The 19,661-nt window shown below is 34.0% G+C and overlaps 1 protein-coding gene across 1 annotated transcript; it reads left to right on the top strand.

Annotated features, from left to right (window-relative positions):
* Positions 1 to 303: 303 nt before the first annotated feature.
* On the top strand, positions 304 to 15,583 carry LOC149477801 (uncharacterized). Its single transcript, XM_089710330.1, has 20 exons — positions 304 to 550; positions 712 to 868; positions 1,091 to 1,213; positions 1,458 to 1,622; positions 3,653 to 4,835; positions 5,054 to 5,191; positions 7,973 to 8,122; positions 8,766 to 8,960; positions 9,264 to 9,378; positions 9,452 to 9,587; positions 9,768 to 10,375; positions 11,074 to 11,208; positions 11,625 to 11,732; positions 12,272 to 12,404; positions 13,012 to 13,108; positions 13,447 to 13,643; positions 13,950 to 14,019; positions 14,402 to 14,486; positions 14,875 to 14,998; positions 15,296 to 15,583. Exons 1-20 carry the CDS (start codon positions 491 to 493, stop codon positions 15,367 to 15,369), a joined length of 4,053 nt encoding a protein of 1,350 aa, XP_089566456.1. The 5' UTR covers positions 304 to 490; the 3' UTR covers positions 15,370 to 15,583.
* Positions 15,584 to 19,661: the final 4,078 nt, after the last annotated feature.

Raw genomic sequence — 19,661 nt, forward strand, 5'->3', positions numbered from 1 at the left:
ATATTTCCCCTGTGATTACCCCTTATAAATCCTTTATTTTTACTTATTTCAAAACAACCGCGTGTTATATTGAAAACTTAGATTGAAAATGAAGACAGCGATATCCAAAATATTTGCAGTCAAGATTATTTTATGGAATGAAGTAATATAACATGAATAGGAAAAGTTCTTTTTTTAAATATGGGTTTTTATTTTAAGTACATTTAATAAAAATTGGAGTTTCAAAAATCTGTTAGCGTTCGCGTTAGCGTCAAGTAGAATACACCTTTCAAACAGCGTCACTGCCAAATGCCAATGTCATTCAGGATAAAAATTAATGTGTCAAATTTCCTCGCTTGTTACTCGGCGTAAATAGGTACATAATGTTTGTATTATGTTTTGCTTAAAATTACTATACCTATGATAATAAATTAAAAGTTCAATTTAGATTACGTATAATATTATCATGAATTAGGAATATTCAAAACTTCGTTGAAGTTTTAAACAAATTATGGATTCCGGCGGGAGTAAAGACCCTGGGAAACCAGGTTTTAAGAAACTATCTCAATCGGTAAGACGTTTTTATTATCATTTTAGGGTTAATAAAATAGTTTTATAACATAATTTTAATATAAGATAGAATTCCGAAACATTATTTTTAACCCCACAAATAAAAACCACCTTGAAACTACATGAATTAATAACATCAATGATATAAAAATTGCTTTTCAGCCAATAAACATGGATAACACGGCAGCAAATAAACAAATAACTGTAACATCGTCGGCCAAAGGTGTTGAAAATGCGAAGAAACGACTCCGGGCTTTTTCTATACAAAAGAAGACTCCACTTTCTCCTGTTATTGCTCCAAAGCCCAGTGGATCTGGAAGTAAGTGTAGTTTTATTTGTGCAATTATATTTTTCTTATAAATTTTCTTTTGATTCTGATCTCATGGAATTTGTTGCAATGATAGTTATACAATTTTAGTTTTAGAGTCAAATGTAAGTAATAAAATCTATATTCATCTTTTAAGTTGTGCCATCAAGTAAGGCAATAAAATAATATTTAATATGCTTCATTCCATAATTGTTTAAATAAAAATAATTACAGATACAATGGTTTTAATTGGAAAATTGAGTAGTGTGAAGGTCACACCCAAACCTGAAGATCAGGACGCTAAGCAAAAGCCGCCCAAACCACCAAAACCAGGAACTGTACGGAAAGCATTACAAGGTAACTAAAATTAATTATTAGATAAAAATCAATATAGAAAATCTTGATTGTGAGGCAAGAACCAAGTGTTCATTGTTTGCATTACTGTGGCAATGAGTTATGCCACTTTTTTAATGTTTATAATCAGACTAGACTCTTAATTAAGTAGCTAGACAGTAGATACTAAAAGTTAATAAACTATTAAAATTGTGTTAGAATCATAAGTTTTAATTTCAACAATAAACACCAATCTTTTTTGTTACAGATTCATATACCGAGTTGCAAAGGCGAACCCTCGCAGATATAGAAGATATGAAGAGGAAGATGGAGCTGGTTGAACTTGGTATACCGCTGGGTCTGATCTGTCCTACGTCCACTAGTGAGAAAGCCATGCCGACCAAGGCTATGCCACCTATTAAGAGTTTTATTGGTGAGTTTGGTGTTATTTTCATTCTAACTCACTTTTAAGAAAGAAGTTATCAATTTGTTTTTAAGTTTTTGAATCTAAAAAATAAAAGTTCAATGATTATTTTCCTCATTAATTTAAAAACTTGATTTGTTCTCGAAATATTATAAATACACCAATCATGTTTTTATACTAATTCTCCTTTCATAATACACACATGAGTACTTGCATCATTTTTTTAACAACTTTCAGTTTATTTTGCATGTTTGGGATGTATGTGAAATATATGGAATGATTTCGTAAATAATTTTAAGTTTTGATTAGAGTATTGCTTGCTAATTGCTTGCCAATTTATTTAAAGTTCTTGAATTAATACAAAAATAATAACCCATTAACATTATTACAGGTAAATTAGCTTGGAGAAATTTTTGCATATGTAGTGGTGTGTATATTACTCAGATCTTAGAGCGCGTTTCCACTATATCGTTCTGGCCTATACAAAAATGTTTCGATATCCTAACATTACTATTTAATTTTATACTTATTCCTAGCAACACTTTTGTTTTCAATAAAAACAAGTTTTTATTTGAAAGAAAATGGTTTTGACTTTATAAAAAAAATATATCATTCAATTTTACGTCCTTGAGCAAACGACAAGGCGACTACCGTGAAACAATAAAATATCGTGTCCATAATAATTTGTTTCATAATTAATATTTGACCATATTAATTACGAAACAAAACAAATAAATAAATCGTCACTTGATAGTGGAAAGTGGAAACACGCACAAAACCAGAATAAACCAGTTTACGCTGTCCGCAGGTGCCACGTGCAGTCGTTTGGTACCGTTAGAACATAAAGCACATTTCATTCAAAAATTATAATTATTATGTACGTAGTTTAATTGATAAATTTTGTATTTGTTGATTGTTGTTATTATTTGTTATTATTGTTATAATATTTGTTGAAGTGAATTACATGTCCCGCAGCCGGAGGCCCCAAATGAAAACTCAGATGTACTTAAAAACTACGTTTAATAGCTAAAATGAGACTTTTACACCCATGCATCACCCATGTTTGCACGATGCAGACCGGAGTTAAAGAATGAATTTATACAGTTTAATAATTATAAAGACGTAAGCTTTGATGCTAACTAAGGGAAATCGCATCCACATTCTATTCCCGTGCGAACGGCGTATTCAGCAGTTTTGTATGAAGGCAGGGCCATAACTAGTGTTTAATTTGTGTGTAAGTGTTGTAACTTTATATATTGTTAATTCAATATGGCTCCAGTGTTGAAACATGGTCGAGGCAAGCCTTTGACTTCTCAAACTAAAGAATTAAACTTTAAATGTCGTTTCTTTTTCAGGTTAGTAAATTTTTCATTTTAGTAACATTGTTAATGTAAAAGTTATATGTATGTTAAACGTGCAAATATTAAAATAAAGTCTCATCTTTTTCAGAGGAGAAACACATAACTATAGTTTAATTTAAAATCCCTTAAAATAAAAACTAAAAATAAAATGTTGTTTTATTTTATTTGCTGGCCATACACTACTACAAACGCAAAAATTTCTCCAAGCTAATTTACCTGTAGGTACTTTTAAATGTGAAACTTATAAGTAAATTGTCTATGTTTTTGCATTGAATAAATGTCTATCTTCTTAATGCATATGCTTTTTATTTAACTGTATAAATATATAAATAGGTCGGTTTCGATTGTATGCTGGTGTAAAATCGTGTCCTGTCCGCAAAACGAAGAAAAATGGACATAATAGTGAGTCATGGATAAATCATTGAAGTAGGAGATGTATTTTTATTATAAAAGAGTATTTCTAAAGGGTTATGGTATTTTTATGAGATATTTATTGTATCTTAGTATTTGAAGTAGTTATGTAGATTTGAACTGGGTGTGAATACTTTTAACCGGTAAGTGCCCTGTATGATCATGAGTAGGAAGTAATTTAGTTTGTAATTTATATTAAGTAATTAAGTATGCAGTTTTAATAACATTTTTAAATTGTAAACTCACAATCCAACATATCCATTGCAGACCCAGCTAAAGTCGACGAACTTATTCGTGAAGCTAAAAAAGCAAAAATGGAGGGTAGACCTTTCAAATTTGATTATCAAAAACTATTACCGGGCTACGATAATCCCTTCCTAAATAAGAAAAAAGAAGAAGAGAAAGAGAAGGAAAAGAAAGCATCCGATAGAAAGAATGCAGATAAAAGAAAATCTGACAAGTACAGCTCTAAGCGATATTCTGAATATAGGAAAGAAGATAAATTCAAAGATCGTGAAAAAAGTAGAATGAAAGACAAAGAAAAAAGAGAAAAAGTCTCAGAACACAAACCTACCTCGTCCACGTCTAAAGAGCCAGAAAAGACTGCGGAAAAAGAAACTGATGTCATTTTAAGCGATTATTTAGTCTGCGACAGTTGGTCGCTCGATAACGACGATAAGACAAGTACCTCAAGCCCTAAATTTGATGATAAATCGGATTCGCAAAGCTCTTCTTTACCAGAAACTAAGAATTATAGAGAACCGTCCGATATTGTTAAAGCTAATCGGGCTAAGAAGAATGAATTAATCAAAAATTCTATAATCGATAAGCAATCTATAAAGCTTCAACCAGTTATGGATTCATTTAAATATGAAATAGATGATAATGAGGAGGAGGTATTGGACATATTCGATGCTGATTCAAACATTGAAAAATTCGCAAAAGTAAAGACGAAGAAGTTGTCACTGTACGATTCTCCAATTAAAAAGTGTTTGGATTTAGATGATAGTTCCAGGGATTTGTCTCTCGACGGCATTAACGATGATACGTTTTTGGAATCGGTGATTAATGAGATAAAAGTTGGTGAACTCAGTGATGACAGTCAAGATAAAGGGTTGGTGGAGTATGATATATCACCAGTTAAAGATGACGATACTCCGAAAACATCGAAGTCTGTGACGCCAGAACTAGTTAGCAAGAAAGATAGGAAACAGAGCGACTATTCTGATGGATATAGGTCAAGCGAAAGTGGATATAAGACCAGTGATACAACAGAAAGTGGGTATAAATCTGAAACAGAATTTAGGTTATCCATAGAGAAGGAATTAGATGATGCTCTCAATGCCAGCAAAATGTCGAAGGCGACGGTGGATTCGCTGGATACATGGAGTTTTGTGCTGAAAATATGTCAGCCGTTGTTATTTAGACATGATAGGAATAAGTGTTACAAGTAAGTATTATAATATCATTAATCATTGTTCAGATTGATTGTTAAGTTACTTAATTTTAAATTTTGATAATGCACTCTATAGTCTGTAAATAAATTGCGTGTTAAATAGTCGAAGACATGGAGAAAAAAAGCTCTTTTACTGTTTTTTTTTCTAGTTATCATATTATATATTTAGTTCATTATATTATAAGCATTATTTATTTGAACGTGTTTTATAGAGAAACGCGTACAGACCCCAAACTGTGGTGGACTACTAACCCTCGAGGTTGTTCCTGCGTGAAGGATCGGAGTGTGGTCTACGAAGAGCTCGAGATGTGCAAGATGAGCCTCGTCGACCGGGTCTATGGGTGTGATCAGTGAGTACAAGTTTATATATTACTAGCAATGCCCTGCGGTTTCACCCGCATAGATAGCGATATCGTGACAGTGAAAAGTCTACTATAGGTCGGACTATAGGTTTAATTTTTAATCACATGAAAATTTTAGTTTACCTAGATTTCTTATTTTTTGATGAATTCCTTTCAGATTATTAGATACACAGCGTTATTTAATCAATAATCAATACAGATTTTAATTTATATTCATAACACCATTTATGTAGAATGTTATATTAGTAAATTTAAAAATACTCTACAGGTTTTGAAAAATTATTGACATCAAGTAGTTTGGTTTTTTTAATCGGTCCAGTTGATTTGAACTTGATCAGTAATTGTTAAAAAAACAGAGATTCAATATTTTTGATAAAAATTCTTGTACCTATAATTTGAAAAAGTTTTATTTGTAGAACTTCAGTGTCTCAGTACTTCCCTATACACAACATTTGTCGTAGTTTTGTTTTGTGGCAGCAAAATTACTTGATGTTCTGGAGTTTCGACTCGGGATAGGCCAACATACCAGGTCCATGAGTAAAACATTCTTTACGCAAGTCAATCCTTCCCTCCTCACCTTCACCCCGTCCCGCACGACGCCTGCTCATTGTATTAAACAATATACCTACTGTTTTCTGTAGATTGATACTTTTAAAACTTCGTTATATCTTTTGAATGGAATATCCAATTTTTTTTAATTTAAAAAGTATTTTGCTGGTATTGAAACAGTCTATAGTAAAACATCATTTAATGGGATAAGGATTGATATATGTGTATGGATAACATGGTTTGATTACTGTCGGCACTTCTATTTACTTTGAAAACGTAAAAAAGTTGTTGTAGTAACATAACTACTGAAAATGGACATATGGTATCGCGGACTTTCTTGTAGATATTGATCCATTCTATAATACCGTAGAACATTTTTTTGTTCTATCTTCAATAGATTCCGCAGCGCATGCGATGATAGAAGTTTTATTAAGAAATTTTTAACACCTTGGGTTACATTATTGCATTTTTGGTAAGGATCTCTAATTTTGAAGTGAAAACTTCTTTAGCGGCGTTGAGCACTTTTTCTGTAATGGGTATAAAATCTTAAACTCGGGTCAGGACACGTGACCTGATCGAAAAAGCGTAAGACGGATGGAGAGAACTCAACGTTAATAATCAAGTTTTCACTTCTGCCGGCACTCCCGGAGTGCAACCCGTCTTTTTTTTTTGAAATGCAATATAGCCTATGTTGCTCAGTGAAGATGCAGCATTCTAATGGTGAAAGAATTTTTGAAATCGGTCCAGTAGTTTATGCGTGAAAACTATACATACATACATACATACTTACATAATTACAAACCTTTCCTCTTTATAATATTAGTATAGATAGATGTATGTTTTAAGAAAAAAATATTTATTTGCGAAAGCTATACTTACTAAACAAAATTTTAAATGTAAGTAAATTTAAGAATTAGTAATGAGTAATGACTGAGAATTCGTCGAAATACATACTTTTTGGGTGTATTATTCAAATCAGTTAAAGATAAACTAACTGTAAACATAAATATTATTTTTAATTTTAGATAAATGCGTCATTCGTCTTTGTTTGTGTTTTTTGTTATTATTTTGTTACTGGCGCAAATAAAGTACATATTCATTCATTGATTCATAATGCTAATTTGAAAATTGAAATTTTAGTTATATCAGTTTTATATATGTATATCCAAATATATTTTTTGTTTGTTTTACACCACTGCATAATTTAAAAACATGAATGTTTCTGAACGATTAAAAAAAAAATAAGACTTGTGAAAAAGTAAATACGTCAACGTCAATTTTTCGCGCGCATCAGTCGAATCGTTTTTCATGTATTGTTTACATGTATTTTACTTTTCATCTTTTCATGAATAAAAACAAATTACTTGTAGAAATATTACTGTATGGACTTAATTAAATAAAAGGTTGGCTTATTATTTATAATATTAATTTAATCGTTTTTTTTTACTACATATTATATTAGGGGACTTCGAAAATATATGTTGAATGTTGTTTTTGTCAATGTATCATGTCAATTTTGACGTTATCCTTATAATAGACGTTTGATATCATAAATGAAAACAGGTAACATTATACTAAAAAACAGTTACATCAGTGGCGTGCCTAGGGTGTAAGGACTGGGCAAGCCCAAATTTTTCGAAGTGTTTGCTGGGTACCTACCCTTTTCTTGAATTAGATAGGTAGGTATACTGTGTAATTATGTTCGTTATAAAACTTATAAAAAACGTGAACATACCGAATCAAATCTTGTAAATTTTCACGCGCGCCCGCAAACAGTTGAGTCAAACGTTTATAATTAAAATCGATAAATTATATTAAACTGTATGGCATTATATTATTAATAAAATTGTACAGATAGAAAGGCGTTCTTGGCCTTGTGTATTTCCTAAATACGTACCTATGAATTCGATTTAACGATGAGAAACCACGCTCCGTGGAAGAACTACCTACCTACTAGCAGGAATCGTAACTACCAAATGTGCAAGTTTCAACAGCTGGGGAAAGGCTTCTTCTAAGCAATTCTCATTCATGAAATCGTTTAATTCGTAAACATTACAATTAAAATTTCGTTTATGTGACTTACTAGTTTGGGCAATGCACAAATCGGGAGTTGGTTTTGATAAAGAAATTAATAGAAACAAACAAACAAACTCTTCAGCTTTATAATATTAGTATAGATTTTAATCAGTTTGTCAAACAATTGCCAACAAAATGGTCCAGGATATCGGACGAGCCGTTCCCCAAGTGCCGCAACTGGTACCCGGCGAGCGGCGCCTGTCTCGTGGAGGGGCGCAGGCTCCAGCCCTCCAGCGAGTGGGAGGGGGAGGACAGCCAGCAGCCCGAGCTGTCGCTCGACAGGGAGTACCAGAGGTGAGACATCGACTTCATTTAATCATTCACGACCTCCTTATAACCAACTAGCTTTCCGCCCGCGGCTTCGCCCGCGTTTTCAAAGAAAAACCCGCATAGTTCCCGTTCCCGTGGGATTTCCGGGATAAAACCTATCCTATGTGTTAATCCAAGTTGCCCTTTATATGTGTGGTAAATTTCATTGTAATCGCTTCAGTAGTATTTGCGTGAAGGAGTAATAAACACACACATACACATCCTCACAAACTTTCGCATTTATAATATTAGTAGGATATTAACGTAATAAATAATCACCCTCATTAGTACCATTCATACTATACAACCACTATCATCATCATCACCATGACATTATTATCACTAACAGAACATGTGCTGGTAAAGTGACATCGAACTTTTTGATTCTTGGTTTTGCCAATTTTAATCATGTTTTTCTTCATTGATAGCTGCAGTGGAGCAGATGAATGGTAAATAATTAAATTTCATGTCGTCTTGTGTGGATTCTTTACTGTTTACTGAAGTTAGTAACCTTATTTAACGGCCATCACTGCTCCTAAGTACCAAAAGTACCCAGAGATCCATTATTTTTTTTTAGTTTTTTATGTACAATATTATAAGACAAATAAACATCGTTTGTGCGATTTAGGTTTATGGAAGCTGTGTGGCCAGAGATGGATTCAAAGAAAGAAGTCTCCAGAAGTACAACTCCCGTGCAAGAGAATAGAAAGAAGAGAAAAGAAGGGTCGGAGGAGAAGAAAGAACAAGAGAAGAAAGTAAAGAAGATAAAGTTGAGCAGCGAGGGCTGGAGTCAGGAATCGGAGGTGGAGGAGGAAGATAAAAGGTTAGTTGAGTTTCAGCTTAAATTATTCTTGAAACATACTTGCTTTCCTCATTGTAACTACATTATTATTACAAACTAGCTGTACTCCGCGGTTGATTATAGCCTTCCTCGATAAATGGGTTATCTAACACCGAAAGAATTTTTCAAATCGGACCAGTAGTTCCCGAGATTAGTGCGTTCAAACAAACAAACAAACACTTCAGCTTTATAATATTAGTATAGATAAAATTGCTCTTTAATTTTGTCAGGAAACACAATACGAAAAAAATAGTAATGTAAATGTGATGGTATAAATTGTTTCAGTAAGAAAATGAAGAAAGATAAGCCTAGAAAGAGAAAACACTCGACGTCAGTATCGTCGTCTCCTTCTGACAGCGAAGAGGACTCGAAGAAGAAAAAGAAATCGCTGAAAAAGAAGGTAAGATTTATTTTGTTGCTATAAACGAGTTTTGATATTCTATGTGTATGACATAATATGATATTTTTAACAGGCATTGAAAAAGGTTAAATCAAAATCGGCGAAGCGTCGAAAAATGGGCAAGAAATTGTTGAAAAAGTTGAAGGAAAAACAGAAGAAGACTAAGAAGATGAAAGAGAGAGATGTTTCTGATGACGACTCAGAAAGTGGTATGGATTATTTAGTTTTAATTCAGAATTAATATTTTGCTTTTGATATATCCATGGATAACTATGTGTAGTTAAAAAAAATCATTTTACAAACATACTTATAAATTATACTTCCACTTAAATTATATAATTTTTATCGCGTTAAGTAATCTTCTAATCATATAAATCTGTAATTTCTAGATAAAAAGGAAAGAAAAGTTAAGAAAAAGAAGCAAGAAAAGGCGAAAAAGAAAGACAAAAGGAAGAAGAAGGCAAAGGTTAAATCGAGCAGCTCCGAATCTTCGTCCAGTGAATCATCTTCCGAAAGCAGTGACAGTGACAGGAGAAAGAAATCCAAAAAGAAGAGTCACGACAAGAGTAAAAAGAAGACGAAAAAATCCGAATCGAAAGAAGAATTGTTCGACGTCAATATATTAAATAACATAAAGACGGAAAAAACAACAGATGATGAGGGACAAAAATTGATGGAGTTCTCGCCGAGAAGACAAAAACCACGCGAAATTATTAACGTTAAGGAATTACAGAATGACTTTGTTGGGAACAATATGATAATTAAGAAAGAAGTAGAAGATAAGAAAGCGCAAGACGAAGTAAAGAGCGTAGAAGAGATTGAAGAAGTCAAGGAAAAAGAGAGTGAGATAAATGTACAGAGTGAGGTAGAAAGAGAGAAGGAAGTTGTGGTAGAAGAAGAGAAAGAGAAAGAGACAAGCAATGAAGCGGAAAGTGAGCTGAATTTAATGGAGGAAGACTCGCAAAATAGCAGCGTAGAAAAGCCAAAAGATATAAAGGTAAGTTGTATTTTATATTTTCACACTAGTTCCTATACATGGGCTGAAACTAAAATATACTTATATCTATGGATAGAGATATTATAAATCTGAAGAGCTATAATAACGCGCTAATCTCAGAAACCGCGGGTCCGATTGGAAAAATTATTTCGCTGTTAGATAGTTTCATTTATCGAAGAAGGGACTCTATATTATCACGCTTAGAACAATAGGAGTAAAGAAATCGCGGGGCTCAGCTAGGAACTTAATCTTATGTGTGTTTGAAAGTTTTGTAAAATCTGGTGTATTTTTTTTGTTTATATTTTAACTCAACTATTGTTCACTTTAATGCTGCAAGGAATACGACGAAGGTTCAGAAGGAGAAATGTCCATGGATTATGAAATGGATACTTCACAGGTTATCTAGATGTATTTTAAATTATTATAATTTCAAGACAATGGCTTTTTTACAGCATGTTTATCCAATTGAACATTTTATTTGATTCAAAATATAGCTTTAAATTTGATCAAGCAAAAAATCAATTAGGCTTTTGTTATATCAGATAAGTTCAGGAGAATAACTAAATGCTAGAACTTAAATACACTGTATAATTTTATCCATATCAAGTCATTTTGCCTGTCTAAATCGTACTACCCTCAGAAAAAGTGTTGTTCACAAATACTAACGATGGTCACAATAAAATGAGCAATTCTCATAGGAACCGCAAGAAAAAGAAACAGACAAAAGTCCAAACAAATCAATAGAAGCTGATCTGACACCAGAGGAGCCTGTGAAGACGCCCGTGGATGAAACTTCACAATGTTCTTCTCAAGAATCTATATGTAGTGTTAAGGTATGGTTTATCGTAGATTTCATTTAGTAGTTTCAAAAAACAAATTCAGAAAATAAATAGTAATGTCTACTCTATTCTTTTTTGTGCAAGCAAGTTGTGCTTATCAAAAATAACTTATAAATGCAGAAGTAATTAGTTTTTGTGTTCTTGCCTCATCGTACATGATCTTAAATATTATAGAAATATTAAATATTACAGAATATTGGCAATAATATATTTGATCCGGCTCGAAGGACCATTGCGTTCGGATGAACAATGGTCCTTCGAGCCGTATTTTAATGGATTTATCTTTTGATTTTTCTATGTATTAAAATGTGTTTAATATAACGCGTTTCTTTTGATTCATCTATTCTCTTTTAGGATATCAAATAGTCTGATTTTATGATTAACAATAGTTGTTTTAATGTATTTTACAGGAGGTGGGTAGGTATGCGGGTGACAAGGAGGAGAGTCCCCCCGGGGAAAACAACTACGAGATGTACGAACAGCTTGCGCTTGCGCATCAGCACCACGTGGCATTGCGGGTGAGATAATTACACACTTTCCACTCGTCTCATAGATTAGTAATTGTTGATGTGTTTTTTCTCAGTGATTTAATTCGTGTCTTTAATTGATGATAATTTCTATTTTTAAAGTGATACTCCTTTAGGCGCGTTGAGAGTAAAATTTCAAGGTCGCGTCATGGCAATACTTTCACGTCATTACGTAATGTTTTTTTATTGAATCTTGCCAGAAGTTTCACTTCTAACACGTGTGCACGGCACACACGCTATTTTTATTATTAATTTCTAATAATCCAAAGGTTGTCTAGCCTATTTAACATGGCTAAAGTGGATTTTTTTGGTTTAATTATTTGTTTGTGTGTTTATTAAGCTATTACATAGCTTCTATCGCGGGCCTTGAGCGCGGGGACCGAATCGAGAAATTCCGTAACGACAAAACCTCACGCTCCCCACGGGGACGGGCTCGGAGGTGTGGCTTGAAGGCATAGCATGCAATAGCTTTACCGCGGCAGTCCCTGAGTGCCACACGTCTTTTTTAATAAATGTGTGTCTGTGTGTAGCCGCTATCGCCGGTGGAGGGCGGTGTGTCGCGTATAGAGACGGTGGTGCGAGGTCGGTGCGGTGAGATCAAGTGCGACTGGCGCGCCGGCGCCGAGCCCGCGCCCGCACTGCCCAGCCGCCCCTCCAGATGGGGTATGTGTGTGTGTCTGTCTGTACATACAGAATCACAAAGTCCCGTTTCCCTTGCTCGTAGTTAAATAAATAAATATTATAGGACATTATTACACAAATCGAGTGTACCTAGTCCCACAGTAAGCTCAATTAAGGCTTGTGTTGTGGGGACTAGGCGACGATAAATATAATATTTAATAAATATGTATATATATAGATAATAAGACCCAGATCCAAGAACAAATAATTGAGTTCATCACACAAATATTTGCCCTGACCGGGGATCGAACCCGGGACCGTCGGCTCAGTTGGCAGTTACTATACCACTGCGCCATCCGCGTCGTCGAATTAAATCTTATATAGTCTTCGCTACGCTCCTACCTAACCTGTTTTTAAACTATCTGCGTTAATTATTACTTTACTTTAACGGTGATAACACTGAAAATTTATTTTACAGAAACATTCTCTGTAACTTTTGCTGACGTGGCCATTATAATGTTAAATTTTTAATTTACCTGTTTATTATTTACTGTAGTTTTGTTCTGGTGCCACATAAATTAAATAAAATCTACCTAATCTTTGACAAAACTATTTCCATATTTAATTCATTTTGTGTGAATGTGTATAGGTCTGAAGCCAGGCGAAGTGAACATAGTGCTGACGGGCGGCGAGCCGGTGTACCGCATACAGAGCCTCGCCAACCGCACTGATAACACGCCTATTAGGTAAATGACTGGACACTACTTGCATTTTCTTTGTAAAAAAATAGTCTATAACGCTCACGTATACGCAAGAACACTCACTTATACGCAGAAATATCACTTATACGCAGGAAATCACACTTATACGCAGTAACACGCACTTATACTCAGGAACACGCACTTATACGCAGGAACACGCACTTATACGCAGGAACACTCACTTATACGCAGGAACACTCACTTATACGCAGTAACACGTACTTATACGCTGGAACACGCACTTAATTTCCTTCGTTCATATTATTCATTCACACGTAATCCGTTTCCACTCAAAGATTGACTTCACTTACAATAACTTACAGTTACGACGAAGCGTACATGGACACGTACGGCGCGTCGGACAGACTGCAGTATGGGGACTGTTTCTCGACGGGAACCGAACCGGCGACCTTCAGCGAAGTGACCCCGCAGGAGACCGAGCCGGAGGAGCGGGAGGAGAGGAAGGAGGGACAGAGGAGTACACTGGATGACAGGATAAACCAGGCTTTGAGGGATACAGGTCTATATTATACTTATTTTGAGGTTTTCTATTTTCTTTACCTGTACCTGTACTGTACCTGCTCAACCAACAACATTATCCATAATCCACAGATTAGATAATATAGTTTTGACATTTAATATGTTAAAAATCAATAAATTTGGATACTAAATATAGTGACCCGTATCCTTAGATCGTAGCATTAATAAAGAAAAAACGAATACTGAATAAACACTTTTTCTAATATTGGTCTTTCGAGCCGGATAATATAAAACATTGGTTCTCTAAGCCGTATAAATTATTCTTATGGATCTAATTTATTTCCAGTTTTAGGAGACGTGGCGAAAGAATTGGACACTGCTGAAGCGGATAAGGAGGAGGAAAAAGGGATCTTGAAGTAAGTTTATACGAAAAATACTAATTCTGTATTATTTTGAGCTATTAATGACTTTTTTAGGCATTTTTCCAATTTACTTCTTGTAGCATTTGCCAATTAATGTTTTTTACTTTATAATATACTAGCTTTCCGCCCGCGGCTTCGCCCGCGCAGTCAAAGAAAAACCCGCATAGTTCCCGTTCCCGTGGGATTTCCGGGATAAAACCTATCCTCTGTCCCGGGGTAAAAAGTAGCCTTTGTCCTTTCTCGGGTATCAAAATATCACTATACCAAATTTCATGCAAATTGGTTCAGTAGTTAAGGCGTGATTGAGAAAAAGACAGACAGGCAGAGTTACTTTCGCATTTATAATTTTAAGTATGGATTATGTATAACTTTACAGTAGGAGTGTGGGCGTGGCCAAGCGGGTGCGTTTTGCGGACGGATACGCGCCCGGACAGGACTCTGATACAGAACCACCACCAAAGGTACTTTATTTTATGTGTATTTTGCTGTTTAAACTTTGAATTACGTATTTATTGAAATCAATTTGATCAGGGTTAATTCATAGATATTTACACTCTCCTTTTACCTTTGACAACTGAACCATTTATATAAATTTATAAAGAATAGAAAAAATGCACGGGTCCTGCCTCGTGATCGAATTTTTTCTATTCTTTATAAATTTATATTTATAAAGCATTTGAATGCCATAAAACCAAAAATATAAATTCAACTGAACCATTTGACAAAAATGTAGACACGTCAATTAAAATTTTTAGTTTTATTTTGTAATATCAGTCAGAGCCACTGTTACCACTATCTCGAAACAATTTCACATTTGCTGTACCAATTTTGATGTGACTCTTCCCCCAGCGTCGCCGCCCCCGTCGGTTCGGCTGCGCGTGGCCGTGTCCCGCGTCGCACCCCGACCACGTGTCGCTGTGGGACGCGCTGCCCCCGCCCCCGCCGCCCCCCGGCTCGCCCCCCAGACCAACCGGTGAGGGGATACACATACACATACATAAATACAGATAAACAGGAACACGCATACACACAAAGAAACAGGGACAGTAGCAGCAGAAAACACACTTATACGCATAAACACGCAAAAACACCCACATGCATGCTGAACACGCAGAAACACGCACTTACACACAGGAACACGCACCAATACGTAAGAGCACGCACTAACACACAGGAACACGCAAAACATACTAAAATTGATTGAATTTGAACTTAAAAACTTTTATTAATAAATCAATAATCATTAATAAATGAATATATCTGTTTGCAGAGCCCGCGCTATCCCTCCCGCTGGCCGGGTTCATGCCGCCCGAGCCGCCGCCGGGACTCATCGCACTGCACTGACAAACAGACAAACAGACACGCACGTGATTTGTTCAATTAAATATAAGAAAAATATGTCCCAAAAACTGTTTCTTTCCTTTGAAATACTTGTGAATAAGTGTTCTAAAATGTATAATTAAGATGAAAAAGCCTTAAAATATATGATTTGTATACTTGCGTTGGTAGTAACACGGTTGTAATGAGAGTCTATTGTAAATAAACGTAATTATAAGTATTATGTTGTTTTATTTTTATTCACCTTATTCCTTTGTACTCGCGATAGTAAAAAGTGTGATGGTATTTTTCAACAATTTTATTCACTGTTGGTTTCATTATTATTGTATACATGTAAATTATTAAAGAATAGTCGCATTCGAATCCCGCATCGAGGTCGATTTATACTCTATTTTTTAAAGATTTATATTAATAAAGCATTATTGAATGCTATAAAAAAAATATCAAATGCATAATAGTTGAATGTGAGTATTAACGCACTTTAATCTCCTTATAACGTAAAAAGTAAACTAAATATGTACACTGTACAGTGGCATATAATAAGCCCAAAGACATCAAACTTCTGTAAAATTGGGCACAGTGCATTAATTTCTATCGTTGACTCAAATCTGAACTAATAAAAATTAATAATTCATAACTTCATGCTCCTAACGAAAATAGTCAAATAAATAAGGTGAACAATGAACATTTGTGTTACTCCCATAATATATCATTGAGTGAGATACAATCAATAAAATACTGTATTACTTCATACAATAACTAAGCGTATTTAAGTTGACATAATAAAAAACCAAGATCCAATGTAGATTAAAAATTAAATATTTTTATTTGATAAGTGTGGATATGGAAATCGCACAGAGCCGTAAACAGCGCGGTGTTGCGACTTGCGAGCGCAGCGCTGTTCACTCATGTGTAGACCCGGGCACCCGGCAATTCGATAATAGATATAATGCAATGTTAAAAACAACTAGACTTAGCAGACGTGTAATTCATAAAAATTAATTCAGTCGGTTCGTAAATGCAGAAGAATTCTGTGAGAAATCAGTGATCGAATGTTGTCGTTCTGTGTTCTACTCTAACTTGAACTTTTAAAAATTCATATCGAAAGCAAGTTAGTGTTCAATATTAATAGTAGAAAAAGCTCTGTATTATTATAGAAGGCCTACTCTTATTTATTTACATACTAGCTGCGACCCGCGGTTTCCCCCATCAGTTTTTCCTATTAATTATCCTGTTCCTGTGGGAATATCAGTATAAAAAAATAATTACTCCGAAGTTACTCCTTGTAATATCACCTATCTGTCACTGAAAATCCTGTCAAAATCGGTCCAGCCGTTCCAGAGTTTAGCCGGAATAAACAGACAGACCGACAAAAATGTAACACTCCAATTTGATTATTGGTAAAGATACGCAGGTATAATTTGTTATTGATAAAGGACTTAAATCGTACGATAAATAAAGATTGATTACCAACCTACAGGCCGGTTTCTGACTGAGAATTTGTTTATCTAGTTACCTAAGTTTATTAAAAACATAAAAATATTTAAGCATGGTTTGAGACCGTCTAATAATTAAGAAACCGTTAATATACGAGTCGTAGTAACTAGAATGAAATGATTACAGAAACTACCTATATCTAACTTTAAATGAATAATGAATCTGTGTTGCTGTTAAATTGTTGAAAATCCTATTTAATTATAGATTCAGGAGTAATATTAAACAACTATTTTTTTTTTTTTGTATATAAATGACGTTATATCACCATGGGGGAAAATGAGTAAAACAGCAGCCTAACGTTACGTCTATTTAAAAAAATCTATTTACTGAATAATATACTTAGATACAAAATGATAGTGTCGATCCGGTTGCTCGTTATTTGGTGGTGAATTCGAAGTTCGAACCCACTTTCTATAAAAATATTTGAGTTTCTGTAATTACTACTATTGTTCTTTTAGGTTTTAGTTTAATACTCATATTTGTACCTATTCATTAAGATGCGTATCTACCTAGTCGTTTCTGTTTTCTTAATCCATTGATGCTACTTTTATCAATAATAGCTGTAAATGTTCCTAAATAACAATTTTGCATGTAAATAATGTAAATTGGATACATTTTATCTAGTTACTTAGTCATTGTAAAAATCGGTTCAGTAGCGTAACTAGTTAGTACAATAATTATTATTCAGTGCCCGCTATTTTTAACTGGAATGAATTTTGCGAAAATATATAGACTATTGTTAATAATTATTTATGTGTGCAAAAATCTCATCGAAAACGGTCGAGTCGTTTTAAAGAGAAAAAAGCAAATATTTTTTTTAGGAATGCTTAAGTACGATTAGGTAAAATTATTTCTTACGGATTCTAAAGTCTGTCACACAGTTGAAACTAACACAGGCTAGTTTCTACAATTAGAATTTTTAATATTATTTCCGATACCCTTATGATTAGGTGTAACCTTTGAAGTGGAGTTCACTCATCAAAATCGGTCCAGCCGTTTAGGAGATTGAGAAAGGAGTTAAAACAAACCAAAATTTTAATAACTGTTCTATAAAGTGCTCTTTATGATAACATTACTTTCATTCAAATATTTATTCATGGAGTAGTTAAGATGCTTAAAAAAACTATAATTCATAAAAATATATGTTTCTCAGACACTATACGAATAAAACATTTATTTAAATAATATGATCTGGATTCCTGGATTCTATTGGGAAGTCTATTTGATCATGTTCAGTTTATTGAAAAAAAGTTTGTGGGGACAACATAAATAAAACAAATTATGTACGTTTGTAATTCTTTATTTTTAATAATACATTTAAAACACTGGGACACACAAAAATTGCTAGGTGTGGATCTGGGGGCAAGATTGGCGGGGGCACCGCCATGACGAGCCAAGCGAAGCGTGACGACTGGCGGGTATGTAGGTAGTTACTACCTGAATCCTGATACCTCCAGACTCCGATAATTACCGCTGAAATTACTCTGGTTTACAATGTCGCTAGAGAATGAACATGAAGGTTTTTCCGATCCTACGGCGACATATTCATCCAATCATCCATACAATAGTGGCGCTTTGCGCATTGGTACATTGTGCATATCTTTCTGTCGCCTATAGACTGTGATACACCTACATGCAGTGATTGTGATACTTTTCTTAATAATACTGTTGCGCGTTAAGTCGTAGTTGACTTTTGTCAGCGAGCATAACTTTTGTATTGCGTTATTTCTTCTGTTTGTTAGATACTAGATGGCGTTGTATCAACGACGATGAAGGAACATAAATATATTTTATTATACTAGCTTTAAATGCGGATTCGCTCGTGTAGGCAAAGGAAATTCACGGGAATGAGATATTTCACCGTGGTCAAGAGAAGTTATTATAGTGCTATTAACACGGAGGCGAAATATGTGTTTTTAGAATAACTAAATCAGTGGTCAATTACTCATTAGTAATTACTTTTTTTTTTTTATTTTATTAATTTACCATTTAGTAACACTATATAACCTTTACAAATTTTCGCCAAACTGTAAACAGTTTGTTGGCGTTGCGCTCCTACTTATGTAATATTAAACTAGATGGCGTTAGTAATTTTAAATTATATTTTATGGCACCCACTACAGTACTTCTACAGGTGCTAATAACTACCTATTATTTCTAGTTATTTCACCTATTCTTAACATTTCTGTGGGCGTCTAAATCGGTCCAGTTAAGCATAGAAGACAATTGATTTTCTGAGTTTCTTTAAGAATTCTGACTTATGTAGGTAATCTAATAATTGTATTGGAAACCCTCACCTACAAATATAGCTATGAGCACAGACTAATAATAATGTTCTACGTATACAATGAGTAATATTCTCAACAAATCGGCACAACATTGCCGTTTAATTTTAACTAGAAGTAAAAACCAGTTTGAGATTCTCAACCTTTACAAGGGAGACATTTTTTTCTATACTTAGATATTTTAGCCATATTTCATTAGCATTAGAATACATACAAATAAAATAAAATATACAGGGCCGGAGTAGCAAGTCCTAAGGCCCCGCAGTTGGCATATTTAACAACTATAACTAATTGAGTATAGGTAGTAAATAGAGATAGTTAATATGCAGTAACAATTTTCTATATTAGAAAATCGTTTCAGTGGTTTTGGGAATAATAGATATTTCTTTATATATTTAAATTTTAAGTTCAATAGTATGCTTTTGTGTAGCGTCTACTTTGTGAGTCATAGAATATACATATTATGCTTAATTCATCTTATATTTTCTTAAGAAGTGCATCAATTCCAGTTATTCA

Source organism: Colias philodice, chromosome 24 (genome assembly GCF_061535455.1).
Source record: "Colias philodice isolate Cphi_HAF_F1 chromosome 24, ilColPhil1 Martin Lab GWU primary, whole genome shotgun sequence".
NCBI classification, from domain to species: domain Eukaryota; kingdom Metazoa; phylum Arthropoda; class Insecta; order Lepidoptera; family Pieridae; genus Colias; species Colias philodice.

Coding starts and splice junctions, on each gene's coding strand:
- LOC149477801 (XM_089710330.1), top strand. CDS start 491: ATGGATTCCGGCGGGAGTAAAGACCCTGGGAAACCAGGTTTTAAGAAA. Junction 869..1,090: donor AAAGCCCAGTGGATCTGGAA/GTAAGTGTAGTT, acceptor AAATAATTACAG/ATACAATGGTTTTAATTGGA. Junction 8,123..8,765: donor CTCGACAGGGAGTACCAGAG/GTGAGACATCGA, acceptor TGTGCGATTTAG/GTTTATGGAAGCTGTGTGGC.